We start from the raw sequence: 17,096 nt of genomic DNA on the forward strand, positions 1-17,096 counted from the left end.
CCAGCGAGGTGCGAACGGGCTTGGCAGGAGCTCGCCGAGCGCGGTTTGCTCAGTTCGGTGTGACAGGAGCCAGCCCGGACCTGGCAGGAGGGGCCGCGTCGTGCATTTAGAACTGATTTGAACTGTTCCCACGGTCCCAGCAGCTGGGAATAACGGGCTGCATCCGGGCAGGGAGGACGACCGGGGACACGGATGCTGCCACGCGCGCTGGGGCACCGCTCGGCGCCGGCGCACAAGTGCCCCTGGGCTCATTCTCCTGCAGGATGGGAGCACCCAGGTGCGGCAGAGACTCCCGCCAGGATGCCGGGTCCCGGCCCAGCCCGCGGCTCCCCCCGGGCCGGGCGGCAAGGAGCGGACGCCCCGTGCCAGTGGGTGCCAGCAGGCGCCAGCCGTGCGAGCTCTCAATTAAGAAAGTGAAGGAGGGTGAAGGGAGCATCCAGCAGTGCCGGCGGAGGGGCCTGGGGGGGCCGTGTCCCATCGCCCGCGGGCTCCCGCACCGGCCGACTCCCTGCGCGCTCCCGGGAGCTGCGTCACCCCTCCGGGAGAGCCGCGGCGTGAGCTCCTTTACAGCCCTCGTGCAAAATCAGCCCGTGACCGTGCGGCTTGCTGCGGTCCAAAGCCCTCCGCTGACCTGGATGGGTCCCAGAGAAAGCAGCCGCTTGCCAAGAGGCAGAGCTGGCCCCGGGCGTCCACGCGGACAGCCCGCGCCGGGCTGCCAGCGCTCCGAGCATCCCTTCTAACCGGCAGGGCTGTTTCCAGCGGGAACGGTTGGGCTTTCGGGTGCCAGCGTCTTCCCCGCTTGGATCTGGCGCCTTCGATGGCAGGTTGGGGCCAGCCGGGCTGCAGATCAGGTCTCCCAGCGAGGGGGTTCAGCTGCGGGGCGGCCGAGAGCGGCGCGGGGGTGCCGAGCGAGCCGGGCGCCAGAGGACGGAGGTGCTGCCGCCCTGAAGCACCCGCGTTCGGTTCCTGGCATCTCGGAGCAGCTGGAGCACTTTCCGAGACGGTTAAGCACAGGCGAAATCGGAGCGTTTCTGCCCACGCGAGCGGTGCCGGCGCAGCCCCGGAGCCCCGTGCCACAGCCCGCCGCCACCTCGCCGCCGCGCTGGCGGGGTGCCTTTCTCCCGCCGCTCTGTGTTTGGATTTCTCTCCTCCACTCTCCTTCAGCCTGTATAAATTTCTCATCTTTTTATTTAAGTGCACAAGCCGCCCTCCATCCTCAGGCCCTCACGTAGCCAAGCCCGGCAAGTGATTTAGGGAGAGGTGATGTACGACCTGCTTGCTCATCTAAGTTTGCAGCTAATGCTGTAGCTGAGATTTCTCTGCAGAAAGGAGTGATGGGTTTGGGGGGACAGTTTTCCTAGCAAGTTATCTCTCTCTCGGCTGAACACTGGCCTTCTGATTGCGCTGTTTGGAAAGAGGCTGGGACGCAGCAGTAATACATCCTGGCACTGATTGCATGCTGGAGGTTTCTTTCTTTCTTTTCTTTTTTTTTTCCTTTTAAATGAGGTTTTTAAACAGCCTTGCAAATTGATCCCCAGCCGCCCATCGCCCGCCTCTGTCTTGGGTTAACGGCAGGCAAATGGCTCCTTGGATCGTCGCTGCGGGAGCGTGGGCTCGTCCCCGGGGCCGTCGCAGGCGAAGATGCCAATGCGTCTCCGGACGGGGAGCACAGGGGTGCCCCGAGCCCGTCGGGGTGCAGCCACGACCGCCGGCCCTGCCGCGGGCTCCGTCCTGGGGCTTGCACGCGCACGTGCGCCCGCCCCGGGCGAGCGTGCAGCCCGTGTGTGCACGTCTTGGGGGCGTGCAAGCGTGCAGCACCCCCCTGCCTGCACGCGCGCGTGGCGGCTTGCTGCACTCGTGTCCGTACGCAGCGTTCGCGCGTGTGTATATGCGCCCTCCCTATACACATGGGTGTGCGCAGCTTTATGGCATCTGGAATGGAAAAGACAATTGGATGTCAAAACCCATCCGAGGAGCACATTTATACCGCCGACTTTTATGGGATTCCCACTGATTGATTCAGGCCCCATAAAACTTCCCCCAGCAGCTCCCGCCCCTCGCCGCCGGCTGCCTCCCAGCGCGGCTCTATTGAGCGGGCGCGTGATTGACTTCTCCGGCTGTAATGGGATTGTAGCAGGGATCCCTGGACGAGCAGCTCGTTTCCAGCTCCCCGTCAGATAACGAACGCAGCGCGTGCGCCGCCGTGGCAGGGGCTGCGTGCCGCTGCCATCCATCACGCTGTCAAAGCATCAATCAGGCCAGCGCCGGCGTCCGCCAGAGCCCGGCCGCTCGCCGCCGGAGGGGCCGGCAGCCCGTCCACCTGCGGAGGCACTTTAGTGTCCTTGCAGAGGCGAATGTCACGCTACGGCGACAGTCTCTGAGCGACGCCGAGGGCCGCTGGTGGCGAGGCGGGAGCGGGATGGATCCGCGCCGATCCCGGCTGGACGACCTGGCCTGCGCCTGCCAGGTGCCGCCGACCCTGCTCCGGCTGCGGAGCCTCTTGCAGAGATGCTGCCGTGTCGGAGGGGCCCTCGGGGAGGGCAGGGGGGAGTGGGGACACGGGGAGGCAGGGCTGGCCGGGCGCACAGCGGGGCGGGGGGGGCGGTGCACGGCTCGCTCGTGCCCGGAGCTCGTCAGCATTAATCACCGCGCCTGCCCTCGTGCGAAGCAGGCACCAGGCAGTTTGGGGAAGGCATTAAAACCGCGTGTCGGCGCAATTAATCATCATCAAAGCCAAGCGGCTCTCCCGGAGCGTGGAAGCCAACCTGTCCGCGCCGCGGGCCCGGCTGCCGGCGGGGAGCGGGGCGGCGACACGGGATGCGCTCCCTGCCCGCCTGCTGCAGCGCGGGCTGGTGCTGCTCCCTGGACAGTCCCAAGATTTTCCCTCCTCAGCAGGAGCAAGAGACGAGGGGAGAGAGACACAGGCCTCAGCTCTGTCTTGCACTCACGTGCAACAGCGTGCGGGGAGGCTCTGTGCACAAAACAGTGTGCAGAGCGGCAAACGTCACTCAGTACGCGTGCCAGCACGGCGCTGGCGAGCAGCACGCCGGGTCGGTGCCTGCCCCGGGCGAGGGCACGGCCCGGGGGGCTGCTGCAAGCCCTCGCGTGTCCCCGGCGGCCCCAGGAATCGCGCGATGCCGGTGCACGTCGTGCGTGGCGGGCGCGCGGCGCGGCTGCCGGGCTGGAGCAGACCGCGCGCGCCCCGCTGCATCGTGCAAGGTGTGCATGGGCGGGCGGGCGGGCGTGTGCCTGCGCGTGCGTGCACGTGCCGCGGCGAGCCTGGCCTGGAGGAAGGTGATGGGGGAGAGCTTCCGCAGCATCCCCGGAGCCGCCGGCGCTCGTCGGAGCGGCTCAGCCAGCAGCTGCCTGGAGCGCCCTGCTTTCCACGGCTGAGCACGCTGACCTTTCCCAGCACATCGCGCTCGGCCCCCCGCTGCAGGCTGCCCGCACCCCAGCGGGGGGCGGGGGGGTGGCCCCGGCTCCTTTGCTCGCCGCTTCGCTCTCCTCCAGCCCTGTCCTCCCTGGCACTCAGCCGGCGCCTGTGGATATTTATACCTCCTGTGAGCGGTGAGAGCTTGGACACAATCAGGACACTTATAGCGTAACACGGGGACGGACAGCGGGTGCTGACGGCGCAAGCCTGCTGTGGTGGATACCTGTGACACCCAGGGAAGGGCAGCGGTGGGTGGAGTCCTGTCTGGCATTCCCAGCCCCTGGAGACCATGGGAATTGCCCTCGCCAAGGGAGTCCTGCGGGCCTCTGAGCCCTCCCGGGCTGGGTGGGGGATGTGGTCTGGCGCAGGATGCGCGTTCCCCCGCAGCAGCAGCTAACACTGCTGAGACCCCTGGGATTCGGGCTGAAAATGCACTGTGCAGCCTTCTACCATTCAGATCCCAGCTTTCACGATCTGGGGAGGGAGGTCACCCATGGGCCTGCTTGGGACCACAGCCATTGCACTGCGGTTGCGTTGCCACTGCATTGCAGTTGCATTGCCATTGCATTGCCATTGCATTGCTGTTGCATCGCCATTGCATTGCCATTGCATTGCCATTGCATTGCAGTTGCATTGCCATTGCACTGCTATTGCATTGCTGTTGCATTGCTGTTGCATTGCCATTGCATTGCAGTTGCATTGCGGTTGCATTGCTGTTGCGTTGCCGTCGCATTGCGGTTGTGTTGTCGTTGCATTGCCATCACGTTGCCCTGCCTCCGGCACGGTCCTCGGGAGCATGGTGGTTTGCTAGGAGACTCCCTCAAGCCTTTCTCAGATGGCTGAAGGCCACCGAGGGCTCTTAGTCCATTGGCTTTCTCCTTTGCTCTAGGAAAGCCCGGTGGATGGGGATCTATAGCAGGACGGAGCGCAGGAGGCCTGGTTCAGGCTGGTCCACCCTGGTCCGTGCAGTGAGCTGGGAGAGCCCAGGGCTGCCCAGCATACCAGGCTATTCCCGCTATAGGAACTTCCCAGTAAATTCTCCTACCCAGCCTCCGGCGTGGCCTGTCACAGCTGCGAGCCCCGGGAGCGCGTTGCTGTGTGCCGAGTGCCTCGGCCGGGCTGCTTGGGCGGCCGCCAGCAAACGTCCCCCACTTTCGCGGGAAACCTGGACTTTCTGCAAAGCGAGATGCTGGCATTTCCGCCCGGAGCAGCTGCTGGACCTCGCCGGAGGGTCCCTCACCCGGGGCCCCCGCCGGGCTCGGGCTCGGGGCGGCACGCCGGGTCCGGCGCCGTGCGTCCCCCAGTGTCACGGGAAGGTCAGACATGTGCTGGCTCCAACACCTCGCAGCAAGACGTATCCCCCCCCCTTTTTATAAAAAGCAATGCTCCTGTAATAAAGAATTTAATAACCCGCTGTGCCTGTGTGGATAGAAAACTCATTTGTTTAATAGGCAGCAGTTTGGCTTTGTCATGTTCATTTAGTTTTTAATGACGCACAGTTGTGCCAATATTGATTTTAGCTTATAGGGACTCAAAAAATTTACTATCTAGAATTATCTGAAATGTAGCCGTTTTATCTCGCAGTCAGGAAGACGGATCTCTCTGCCCTGTCTCGCTCGCAGCGCCGGCACGGGCTGCGCAAGCTGTTTGCGAAGGACTCGGTGCGATCCTGCTCCGGTCCTGGCTCGCCCGCGGCGCGCCGGGCGCTCGGCACGAGGGATTCAGCTCGGCTCTGCGGTTCAGCCCGCGTCCCGGCCCGTCGCGGTGCTGGACGTCGCCCCGGCTGAGATCTCCCAGCTGCCAGGGGACTGCCAGCCCGGCACATGGGGAAACTGAGGCACGGGCCTCGAGGGCTGTCTGCGCCCCAGGCCGGGCACCGAGTGGGAGGATGCTCCGGCGCGAGGGCTCCCGCGGCCGGGCACAGCCTCCAGCAGAGCCCCAGCTGGGCGCAGCACGGCAGCGACCCCCGAGCGCGGGGGCGGCCTCGGGGGGCAGCCAGGGACCCTCTGACCTGGGCTCCCCCAGAGTCCAACCAGATTTTTTTGCCCATGCGCAGAGTAATTCACTTTGTGGCTTCGCTGCTGCTAACGGGATTGATCGAGGGGCGGCTAACCGCGTCCCGCCAGACGCTGCCGGGGCCCTGCGGGAGCACAGGCCGGGCGAGCGAAGGGCCGGCGCGGGGTGCGGAGGGGCTCCGGGCCCCCGCCACGGCCCCTGCTCGCGCCCCATCCCCAGTTCAGCCGTCGGCTCTGCCAGCGCCGGTGCTGGCCCGCACAGCCTGTGCTCGCTGTTATTCATTATGCAAGCCTATAAATACATTATTTACTATTTCTACTATTATTATCCATTATTTAGCACCTAATCTTGTCGTGCTGGAAATCAGCACAGCACCTGAAGCCCCCGGAGCTGTAGGGGCCCTGAGGGCACCACACCGGGCGGGGGGGGGGGGGGGCCCGGCCTCGCTGGAGGAGATGGTTCCCCCAGCGCCCGCCCGGGCAGAGCGTGCGGGGGCGCGTGGGGTCACCCCCCGCCGCTCTCCCCACGGCCGTGGGGAGCAGCGGGACGTGCCAGCGGGTTCTGCTGCCCGCTGCAGGACCCCCCAGCCCCTGCCCCGGCTGCAGCGCTGGGGCCTGATCCCGCGCGCTGGGTCGGCCCCGCGTGCAGCTGGCAGCCCCGGGCGAAGCCCCTGTCCCTCGCTGCGGCCTGGGACGGGCACCGGGGGTGGGGATGGGGCGCCTGGCTCCCCCCTTTCCTCCGGCGGGCAGGGGGAAGGCGGGTGCCGCAGCCCCCTAAGCACACCTGGAGGGGTTTAGCCTGCAGGTGTATTTAAGTCAGCTAGTTCACAGGCCCCTTTCTCCTGCTGACCGGTGGGGCTGGAGTGAGGATGGGGCTGGTGGGCTTCCAAGCTGCTGGAGCACATGGAGATGCTGGTGCTGGCTGGGAAGGAGTGGGCAGGAGCTGCACCAGGGCCCTGCGGAGGCTGGTAAGAGGGTTTCAACCCAGCTGCCTTTGCCAGTGCTGTGAGTGTGTCTGTAGCTTGGCAGTGGGGCTGTTCCCAGGTGCTTGAGCTATGGGGTGTGAGCAGTGTCTGGGGCCAATGGGCAAAATACATGTGTGTGCATGTGCTTTGGTGTGACAAGGGCAGAGCTGCTACGGAAAGTGGCTTTGATGTTTGTCCCTGAAGAGCGAGCTGGTGTCTGCTAAGCAAACCTTTTGCTTCTTGGACCTGGGGTGCCCTGCTAAAAAGCCCCTTATCTGTGCAGCAGATGCTGGGGTGTGTATGGACCTGGGGTTTGGGAAGGACTTAGTGCAGATGTCCCAGATGAAAGGTTCAGAGCTCTGTGTCTCCTCTGGGGCTGTCCCTGGCTGGGCTGCCAGCAGGCTGGTGCTTTGTGCTGGGTTCCTTAAAACATCGGCTTCTGCAAGCGTGTGATTAAGTGAGAGTTTTGGATCCAGTTCCTAATGTACCTGTCTGGTCCCCAGTCACTGTTACTGAGGAATAGGAAGGTGGTCCTTAAATGTTAAGAAGTCATGTTAAAATGAACCAGTGCTTTAGCTTGAACTTCTAATCTTCTGATTTTCAAACTAGCCTTGAGGTCTGGACTTCTGGTGGGAGCCTGGGGCTGGCGTGGCTGAGCGGGGCGTCTCTGCGCTGGTGGCCTCGGAGGGAGGGCGTGAGGCCAACGTGGAGCTCACCACTGCTAATCCTACAGTTGCGTCTTTATTCTGCCCCAGCAAAGTGGAGCCAAGTTTAGGAGTCCCTCTGGGCTCTTTCCAACTGGTAGAGTAAGCAAAACGCTGCTCTCGAGTGTTGGAAGAGAGGCCGGTTTGTCTGAGTCCTAGCTTCCTTCCAGCAGTGGCTCTGGGGTCTGGAGGAGCCCGTGCCAGCCCCACAGAGCTTGTGCGCGGGGTGCTTTTACACTAATAACAGGGAGGAGGCTGTGAGGCTTGTAGTCCTTTTGCTGTGGCTTTGTGTTGTTTGCGTTAACAAGGGCATATTTAGAAATGCCCCTGCTGCCTGGTAGCTGCTGCCCCCGAGACCTTCCAGAAGGTGATTGCAAGCCCCTACCTGGAGAAGGGCTGTGGGGTCTGGAGCAGCAGTAGCAATGGCGTTTTGTCCTGCTGTGGGGGCCTCTCCCCGGATGGTCTGGCCTGCAGTGGCACGTGGGATCTTGGGGGCCTTGCTTCTGCTGTAGGGGGTGGGGTGGGAGTGGGGACCCCAGCACAACAGCTCTTTGGGGAGAGCTCGCCCTGGTCTCCAGAGCCCCTCGGGCTCTCTCCCCGTGCCAGCGCCGTAATCCTTTGTGGAGCCAGCCCCGTGCTGCAGGAGAGCTGCTAAAGCCTTCGTGCTGGAGCAAAGGCTCCTGTTCTCGCCGGCCCCCTTGGTGGAGGGTGGCTCCTGGCACTGATGCCTCCTCGGGCATCTCCTGCTTGCTGAGCAGGCTGCTGGCCACGGGGATGGTGCGCAGCCTCTCTTGGTGCACTGAGAGTTTGGAGCAGAAGCAAGCTTTAATGCAGCAGTGGCTTTGGGAATTCCTGGCTGTGCCTGTGTATGCCCTGGTCTGGAGCCCTCATCCGGAGGGGAGCAGGGTGGCTGGATCAGTGGGGTGGGGGCAGCTCTGTCTCTGGAGCCTTGGGGTGATGGGCAGCGCTTGAAAGTCCATGTGCCCTGTGCAGAAGTGTGAAGCCGCTGGGCTGTTCCTGCACTGACGGCGTTGCCTGGGAGGCGCCTGGGGCTCCGCACAGCCTGCCTGAGCGCCAGGGCAGGGGCTTCCTCCGCATGGGGCTAGCGGCAGCTCAGTGCTGCTGCGGGGGAGATGTCAGCGGTGCCGCTCCCGTGGCTGGGAGCACCCCAGGCCCCAGCAACAGGATCCAAGGCAGGGCTGGCCTAGGACTCCCTTTGCCCCAGCAGCTTGTTCCTGGCTCAGACCTGTCTAACCCACAGCAGAGATGATGGGGGTGAAGGCGGAACAGGACTGTGCAGATCCCGCTGTGTTGCTACCAAGCTGGGTGAGCACAAGGTCGTTCTCTTCCTGGAGAGGTAGCAGTGCACCTTGCAGGAGGTGAGAAGGGGGGTTAATAGCTCTGTTAAGGTGTCCTGGCTGGGCATGGGAATGCTGCCTGCACCAGGCAGAGGAGTGACGGCTGGGAGGAGCCACAGGCAGATCTCCTTGTTCTGTCCTGGCTGTGGGAAGCTTCTGGCAGCTCTTGGCTTGCTGCCGAATGGCTTCTCTCCAGCAGCAGAGCTTGGTCCTGGACAGAAATGAGACTGTCTCTATTGCCTGGGAGATGCTGATGCTCTGCTCTTGACCAGCTTTCTTGTCTCTGCTGCCTCTGACCCTGGGCTGGGCTCCCTGACCTCTGCCACTGCAGGCCCTTGACTGACAGGGAAAGGGAGCCCCTGAGCGCTCCTGCCCTGACAGCAGGGGCTTGCAGATCAGTTTTGCTTTGGGCTTGAAGGGAGATCTTAATTGGACTGAAATGCTTGGAGCAGCTGATGCTGGGAGAGCTCTCAGCTGGGAAGTGCAGTGCTGGTAGGAAGGACAAAGCTTGTCCCTGCTGCTATTGCTTCTCTCTAATTTTTGAAGACATCAAATATTTAAGACGCGTTTCTTCTCTGAGCTTGTTTGTGGGCCCTTTGCACAGCATCTGGGGGCAGCGTGGAGCCCTGCTTGGTTCCCTTCAACACAACACAACGGAAGGTGGCTTCAAGCCTGCCAAAAACAGAGCATCTGCCTGCAGCCCTGCCAGCGGGCCAAGTGATTGTGTCCATGGCCTGGAGCTGGGGAAGGAGGTGTCTTGCCCCTGTGATGCATGGCATTGCCTTGGAGAGAAGGGGCCTGTCTTAGATCTCCTTTTAAAGTAAGGAGTTGATGAGCAATGAACAATCTTACTGATTTATAGCACTACCTTAAATTAACTCCTTCAGGAGTGTGGATGGTTCTGGAGAAGCTTAAGAAACCCTTCCAGTTCTAGTTCTAAAATCTCTAATATTGGGGAGCCTCACTGCAAACTAGTGTCTTCATAAATCATTCTTGCTGTTAGAAATATGTGCCTTACAGCTAACCTGGATATGTCTGGCTTTGGCTTCTGCCTGTGGGAGCTTGTTATACCTCTATCTGCAAGACTATGGAGCCTCCATTATCTAATTTCTCCTCCCTGTGTTGGTGCTGATCACCTGGCTGAGTCTGCGTCCTCTCCTCTGACAGAGGAGGATGGAGTTCCTGCAGTTCCTTGCTTGTAGGCAGCATTGCTAACCTTGGGGTCCTTCTTGCACTTCTCTGCACTGTTGCTGCTTTCCAGCATCTTTCTGAAGCAAGGTGCTTCATGAGGGTATGGTGTGTGTGGGGGGGCATGTAGCATGTTCTCCCATGGGTGTGTTGGTGCTTGTGGTGTTGTGGTATGCTGGGTGTCATCTTGTGTAGGGAATAGTGATGCTACTGAGATGTGGCCTCCTCCAAGGCTAGCAAGGGGTGCTGAAGGTGATGAAGGAAGCTCCTGGCCATTGTCTTGGAGTCTCTGAATAGTGCTGACTCCTGATCTCTGAAGTGCCTGACATCTGAGCAAAAACTTCATTTCAAATAAAGCCTTAATCTTTTTTTGGAACTTGCCTTGGTTTTGGAAAAGAGTTTTTAATTCCAGCCCAGTAATGTATTTTGGGTTTGACTTTGATGCTCCCTCTTCAAGTGCGAGGCAAAATAATAGCTTTCCAATCTACAAATAGGCCTAAGGCAGCCTTTTGCTTCCTGCTGGGCCAGCACTGTGGGCTGTGTAAGGGTAACTTGTCATTAGGAGGGGCCTGAAGCAGGAGCTGGAGGGATGTGCTTCTGTTGGAGACCAGAGCGCCCTGCTTTGGAACTTGGGGAAGGGGACTTCTAGAGAGGAGTTAAAAATCTAAATTAAAATCTAAGCTCCTGATTTGCGCTTGAAGACCTGTGCACTCTCATCCCTCTCAAGTCAGTCTTGGTCAGGCGAAAGTCATGCGACAGGGCTCACAGCTGGTCTGTGTGCACATCACGTAATTCCCAGGATAATTACAACTGACACTGCCCAAAATTGTAGCTTAGGAGGTGGGATCCTTGCTAGGTCATGTCACGTTGCTGGAGGATCACAGCATGGATGTGCGTGGATGCCACAAGAGCCTGGTGCCCTCTGATCCCAGGGGTTACAAACCCCGGAATGACACTGTACGGGAGCAGCTCTCAGCTTCTCCAATGCACCCTGAGAACAACTATGGAGTAGTAAGCTGGAGTTTGCTCCCAGCTGGACAGATCTAGGAGTGCTCTGATACAGAGCTGGCAGGGCCGTGCAGTCAGGGCTGGGAAGGAATGTGTGCTCTCTGGGGTGGGAGTGTTTGCTGTGAAACCGAAGCTTGTCCAGTCTGCCCAGATGACTGTGGAGAAACACGTACCTGTGAAGTAATAAATGGCTTACACCTTGGCAAGATTAATTGTAATAACCATAAATCCCTGCAGGCACTAGAGGCAGGCACTGAATTTATGGCCTGGGGGACAGGAATTCCTTTTCTTTATGGAACAAAGCCCTGATCCCATGGGAGCTTAGGAATGTGCTGAGCATTGCTGCTGCTGCTCCCTGCTGTAGAACAAGGCTTGTGTGTTAGTGCTGCAAAACTGGGGTCTAAGCCCATCACAGGGGCCTGAGCTTGCCACTGGCCTGGGCAGTCTTTCTCCTTGCTTGTTCCAGCCTGTACCAGGAAACACCTCCTTGAGAAGTGAGCCGGGATTGCAGCCTCCCCCGACGCATCGATCCCTTTCAGCTTGGCTGAGAATGCCAGCCGCGGAGCTGATTAATGCTGGGGTGGGCGAGCGCTGGGTTATTGTTCAGTCTGGTTTCAAGAGGTCGATGGGAAACTTGGCAGTAGCTCTCCAAATGCATAACATGCACACAGGTATTGTCCCCTGTGCGTGATTTACATGCGAGTGCATATAATGTAGTGGAAATGCACACTGGAGCCGGGGTACCAACCCGCACAGCTGTACTGACCTCTGTGAGTGCTTCCTCTGTCCCTGCCCTGGTCTGACTCTGATTTCCTCTGGTGCTGGGCCTGGCTTCAGAGTAATCTGCTCATGCATTCACCGTGCTCCTTGCAGGTCCCTTGTCTGAAAGCCACTGTGTGCTCAGGAGGCTGATCAGCAGCTGGGGTGGATGTTTCCTTCTGTGCGGGTGGTGTAGGTCCGTGGGTGTCAGTGTGCTGCAGCAGCCCTCGCTGAACTGTGCTCCCTCTCCAAACAGAAGGCACTGTACTGCCATAAAGCACAGTCATCTCTGAAGGATGTGCAGTCAAGGCCTGGTCCTGGTGGGAGGTCTGGGCTTGAGTGATTGCAGGATCAGATCTGAAGACATCATATGTTGTCTGGGAAGTGCTGTTAACTCATCTCTGAGACTGGAGCTGTTCTTGAATGGTCTGTTTGCTTTGACAGTCTTGTGGCAGAGTTCTGCTGGTTAATCATGCATGGCTGGCCTGCAACGATCAGTCATCGTGAGAGGTTTTTAATCTTCCTCCCTGGGACTATGTGGCCCCAGAGGAGTGAGGGGAGGTCTGGCTTATCCCCCAGGCAACCCTCCCCCCGGCTGCAGAGCGACCTCAGGGACACGGTGCCCCCTCCTTGCGGAGTGGGGACCGCGGGCTGATGCGCTGGGTGGCGGTGGAGGAGCCCGGGGCCCCGTGGGGCGGGGGGAGGCTCCGGGCGCTTGGGGAGGGGAGACCTGCTGCTTCTGCAGCCGGGAGCAGCCGCGGCCCGGGGGCGGGGGAGCTGCTCGCTCCGCTCCGCTCTGCTCCGCTCCGCCCGCGGCTCCGTGCGCGGCCGGCCGCGGCCGCTGGGTAGCGCTCCGAGCCGCGCCGTCTGCCCGCCCCCGCGGCTCGGGCTCTCCCGGCGCCGCCGCCGCTCGCTCCGGCGCGCAGCAGGCGCGGGCAGGGGGCCGGAGCGCCGGGAGCGGACGGCGCCGCCCGCCTGCGGCTCCCGGCCGGACCCCGCGCCGCCGCCGCCGCACTTTCCGCCGGCCCCCGCGGGCGGCGGGGGGGAACCGGGGAGGGGCGGGGAAAGAGACCCGCCGCCGAGCCGGGGACATCGCCGGGCTGGAGCGGAGCGCCGGGGAGGCGCCGCCTGCCTCCCCCTCCCCGCGCCCGGACCCCGAACTTTTTTTTCCGCGGCGCGGTGCGCTCGGTGCCGGCGGGGGGGGGGGGGGGGGGGGGGGCGAGCCGGCCCTCATCGTGCCCTCCGGGCAGGAAGGGCCGAGGGGGGCGCAGCCCCGCGGTTCCCGCCCCCCTCCCTGAGCGGGGGCGCAGCGCTCGAGGAGGAGCCCGGCTGCCGGCCCCGCTCCGGATTTGGGGGTCCGGGCTTCGCACGCCCTCGGGAAGCTGCGCACGGTGGGGAGCTGCCTGGAGACCTCCCCGCCTCGCCGAGAGCCTCTTTCGTCCGCCGTTGCCTCCCCCGCCACGGGCAGCGCGGCCGCCGGGGGGTCCCCGCGCCCGGAAGACGCGCCGGTGGCCGGCGGAGAGCAGCCAGGACCGGCGCCGCAGCCGCCCGGATTATAAAGTCGGGGAAGTTGCCCCCGCCCGTGCCCGCGGCCATGGCCCGGCTGCGGAGCTGGGGGCTGCTGTGCTTCGCCGTGCTCGCCCTGCCCGGCCCCCCGGGAGCCGGCGCCCAAGGTAAGCGGGTGCGACGGGGGCCCCGGCGCGGGGCCGGCGCGCTCCCCCCGCGCTGGCTCTGCGGCTTCCTTAGCTGCCGCTGTGACATTGACTCTGCTGCTGGAAACCGGGGGGATGCGGGAGGGTCCCGGCTCTGCTCCCCTCGCTGCTGCGGTGCTTCCCCCCCCCCAAGGTGGGTGCTCCAGGGGGCTCCAAACCACCCTGGCCGGGGAAGTTTGGGAGACAGCTGGGGGGTCGTGGATCGAGGTGCCCCCGAAGCTTAGGATGGGAGCTGCAGTTTTAGGGCAGTTCAGCGACGCCCCCCCCCCCCTCCAGGAAGGGAAGAGCCTTTGGGTGGGGGGCCAGGACCCACTGGAGCTGAGCAGTAGGACTCTGCTGTGTCTCCCCCAGCACACAACTGCCCCTCACCTGGGTTTGGGGGGGGGCAAACACTGCCCTGTGCATGGGGTAGAGACTGTGGTGGCCATGCTCCTGCGAGCCTGGACATCCTCCTGGGGCAGAGGGGGACAAAGGCGCCTGTTTTTACGCCTGGGGAGATCATCTCCCCTTGCGCTGCAGGATTTGGGGTGCAAGTTTGGGTAGCTCCTGGGAAGCGATTCTTGCCTTTGTCTCAGTCCTGTCTACCCCAACCTGCTGGTCAGACCGGGCAGGAGCCTGGGATTTTAAGGGGAGAAGCAGCTGCTGCCTCATGCTGCTGTAGGTGCCTGGGGCTCCCTGCACACCCGGCGGGACCTGGGGGCCAGGCGGGTACCGCTGAGCGGGGTGAGCTCCTGCCTGCTCGTTGCCCCCGGGGCTCTGGCACTGCACAGGCTGTTTTCCACTGCTCTGTTCCCCAAGAGGGACGTAGAACTAGTCTGTGGCCCTCCTGGGTGCAGCCAGGGTTCAGGGGCACGGGGAGGGCCCTGGCGTCCTGTCCCTCCCCGGGAGGCTCTGGCGGGGATGCGGAGGAGGCTCCCTGGGCTGGCAGGGCTGCAGCACGGGCGCCTCCGGCCCCGCTGCTTGGCCTGAGCACACGCAGGCTGCAGACCCGGGGGCCCAGCAGGGTGCAGCCGGGGGCCCTCGCCCGCGACATCTCTTGCCCTTGTTTGTGGCAGCAAGCGGAGGCAGAAGTCCCTGTGCGCTCCTGTCTTCCTGCTCCCCCTGAGCCTCCCCCAGCACTGCTATAATTTCTCAGTAATTAAGTTCAGAACATAACATCTAAAGCAGCAGTATATTATCCGGGCAGGCCCTGTGTGGGGAGCTGTGAAGGTCTCTTTGATTGATTCACTCCCTTGCTGAGTTTCTCTCCTGGCTGGCGTCTCTGTCTCGCGGGTCCCCCGCGGTCCGTTTGTTCCCCGGCTCCGGGACAGTCTCCTTGTGCGATGGACTCTCCTTCCATTTGTTTATGGAGCTCTGGGGTCCCCCCAAAGGGGTGGGAGATCGGGGTTGTCTGTGCTCCAGCCTCCTCTCGAGGCAAGAAGAAGGGGGGTTTGGTTCTTTCCTTCCTCTCCCCTGCTATGTGAGCAGAGCTTTCCAGCTTCAGCTCCCTGCAGCACGTTGCATGTGTTCTCCTTGCAGGCAGCGTGACATTGCTTGGCTGCGCCGTGCGCCCGGCGGCGTGCCCCAGCCCGGCGCCGCGTGGCAGGCGAGAGCGGGAGCCCGTCCCCGCCGCAGAGCCGCCCGTGCGGGACCGGCCTCGGGCGCGATGCCAGGGCCCGGCGCGTGCCTCGCTAACCCTGCCCCAGGGCGGCCCGTCCCGGGGTCTGGAAAAGCCCCAGGGACCGATTAACAGGGTCACCGCCCGGGCCTGCTGGGAGCGGGTGAGGGCTGATGTGCACCGTGATGATGATGGTGGTCTCAGCAGCCGGTTGGGGCAAAGGAGCCGGGGAAGGTGCAGCCTGTGGGCACAACCCCCGGCTTCAGCTCCTGCCCGGGATCTGCTGCGCCGGGCAGGGAGAGAGCGGTGGGGTGGGGCGGGCGGCTGCGCTGTGTCCTGGGGGGCATCGCCCTCGGGGGCCTGCGGCGAGGGGCTGCCCATGGCCAGGCGGCAGCGCGCTATTGATTGAGGCAGCCGGAGCGAGCGGGATCAGTCGGGAGAGAAAGGAGCGGGGGAGGAGGAAGGGAATGGAGCGAGACCTTCCCAAGACCTTCCCGGCCAGGGCGCGAGGGCTCCCAGCCAAGGAGAATTCAGCGTTTCGATACCCGCCGTCGCTAAAACAAAGGCCCCGCGATGCCAGGGAGAGGTGGGACGGAAGTTTAATTACAGCCTGGCTGTGCTGTGTAATTATTAATTACCCATGGCAAAAAATAACTTATTGATTAGGGGCCTTGCGCTAATTACCCGGAGCTGAAGGCGGTGCTTGGCGCAAGGCTAATCGGCCGTGGTCGGCAGCAGTGTCGCAGTGCGCCCCTTGCCCCGGCCGCGACGCCGGAGCCCGCGGGCGCCTGCTCGGAGCAAAGATGCCCTCAGCCGATTAGTGAGCCGATGAGATTCCCTGGAGCTGGACAGGGGCGGAGGATGACCTGGCGTCCTGGGGTGCCCGGGCTCTGTCCCTCATGCTGCGCTTTGGGGAGGGAGCCGAGGTCTCTCTGTGGGTTTTGCGAGCCCCGGAGCCGCAGTCTCCCCGCTGGGAGCGTGGCCCCGGGGAGCCCCGGTGCCGGCGCAGCGCCACTGATGGGATTGGTGAGGCTGCGGCCAGTCCCAGGAGGGATTTGGGAGGCTTAAGGTTCCAGACGGGATTTGGGGCAGGGGACCAAGATGGGCAGCCCTGGCCAAAGAGGCTTATTAGGGGCTGGAGCTGGGGGTGCTGGCACCCGCGCGTGGTCCCTGGGCATGTCTGCATGAGTGGGGCAGAGCCCTGGGCTGGAGGGGGACAAGCCCTGGCCCCTTCCTGGGGCGGCTGCGGTGGATGTGCTGCTGGTGCCAGGCTTGAGCATGTGCCAGCTGGAGCAGGCAGCGCTCGGGGCTCATGTGAGGGCCCCTCTGCCCGCGAGAGCCTCCGCGATGCTGCCGGGCCCCGGTACGCAGCGGGCCGGGGCTGGCACCTGCCTGCGGGCAGGCTGCCCTCGGGGCTGGGGATGCTGCACACTGTCCCGGGGCTCCCGGAGCTGCCGTCCTGGGCTGGGCATGGGGTGGGGTTTTGATCACGACTTCCCTCAAACTGAGTGCTCTGGCACCCTGGGCAGGTCTGTGCTGCCCTGCCGCCCCCCTTGGGGGCAGGGACCACTGAGCCGGGTGCCCCCCTCCCCGGGAGCTCGCCTGCCGCGCTAGCTGGTGGCCTTGTGCAAAGCTCTGGCTCAGGAAGGGAAGTGGCTTTTAGGGGAAAGGAAGATTAAAATTTGATGCTTCTTTGGAAGCCATTAGTGGCGGCACGGCAATGAAATTTTGATGACCCGATAACCCGATAAGGGGGAGGGGATGTGGTCTGCTCCGGGGGCAGCACTGCCGTGACCGGTGCGTCCCCGGCGGCGGGACGTGCGGCTCCCCGGCGGTTCAGGTGCAAGTGCTCCCTCCCCTGTGCCAAGCCGTGATGCCCTGGAGCCCAAGAGGCGAGGGGCTGCCCGGGATCGAGGAGGGCAACTGCTCATTTGCAGCGGTTTCTCTGCCTGGCAGCTCTGGGGCTGGAGCTGCTGGCACGCTTTGGCCCACGCCGGTGGCCCGGGCTGGCCGGAGGTGCCGGGGGCTGCGGGGCTGGCCGTGACGGCGGTCGAGCGCTGCTTGTCCCTGGATGATGGGGATTAGGCTGCGGTGGCAGCTCTGCCCAGCAGGAGCGAGTGAAGGGGCTGGGCGGGGAGGGAGGCAGACGGGTGCAGGTTGCTCGTGATCCTGGAAAAACGCTGGTGGTTAAACCTGGAGGGAGGGAGGAGGCGAGCGAGGCTCGTGGGGCGGCTGTGATGAGCCGTGACCCTGTGTCTGTCTGCGTGTCTCTGCAAACCTTGTCCCCGTCCCCGGCACCTCGGACCCGGCGGCGGAGCCGGGGGGGTTTGAGCCCTGCCGGGAAGGGGCTGCTCAGC

The 17,096-nt window shown here is 63.2% G+C and overlaps 2 protein-coding genes across 3 annotated transcripts in view; one reads left to right on the forward strand and one right to left on the reverse strand.

The window, feature by feature from the left end:
• RPL38 (ribosomal protein L38) overlaps positions 1-17,096 on the reverse strand; it is a 90,703-nt gene that overhangs the window by 26,346 nt on the left and 47,261 nt on the right. The window lies entirely within an intron of this gene.
• Positions 13,025-17,096, forward strand: part of SDK2 (sidekick cell adhesion molecule 2) — a 40,030-nt gene continuing 35,958 nt past the window's right edge. Inside the window, exons 1-2 of the mRNA XM_062592093.1 lie at positions 13,025-13,103; positions 16,608-16,715. Coding sequence (XP_062448077.1) covers positions 13,025-13,103; positions 16,608-16,715 — 187 coding nt within the window. The remainder of the gene's footprint in view (positions 13,104-16,607; positions 16,716-17,096) is intronic.

Source organism: Rhea pennata, chromosome 19 (assembly GCF_028389875.1).
Source record: "Rhea pennata isolate bPtePen1 chromosome 19, bPtePen1.pri, whole genome shotgun sequence".
NCBI lineage: Eukaryota > Metazoa > Chordata > Aves > Rheiformes > Rheidae > Rhea > Rhea pennata.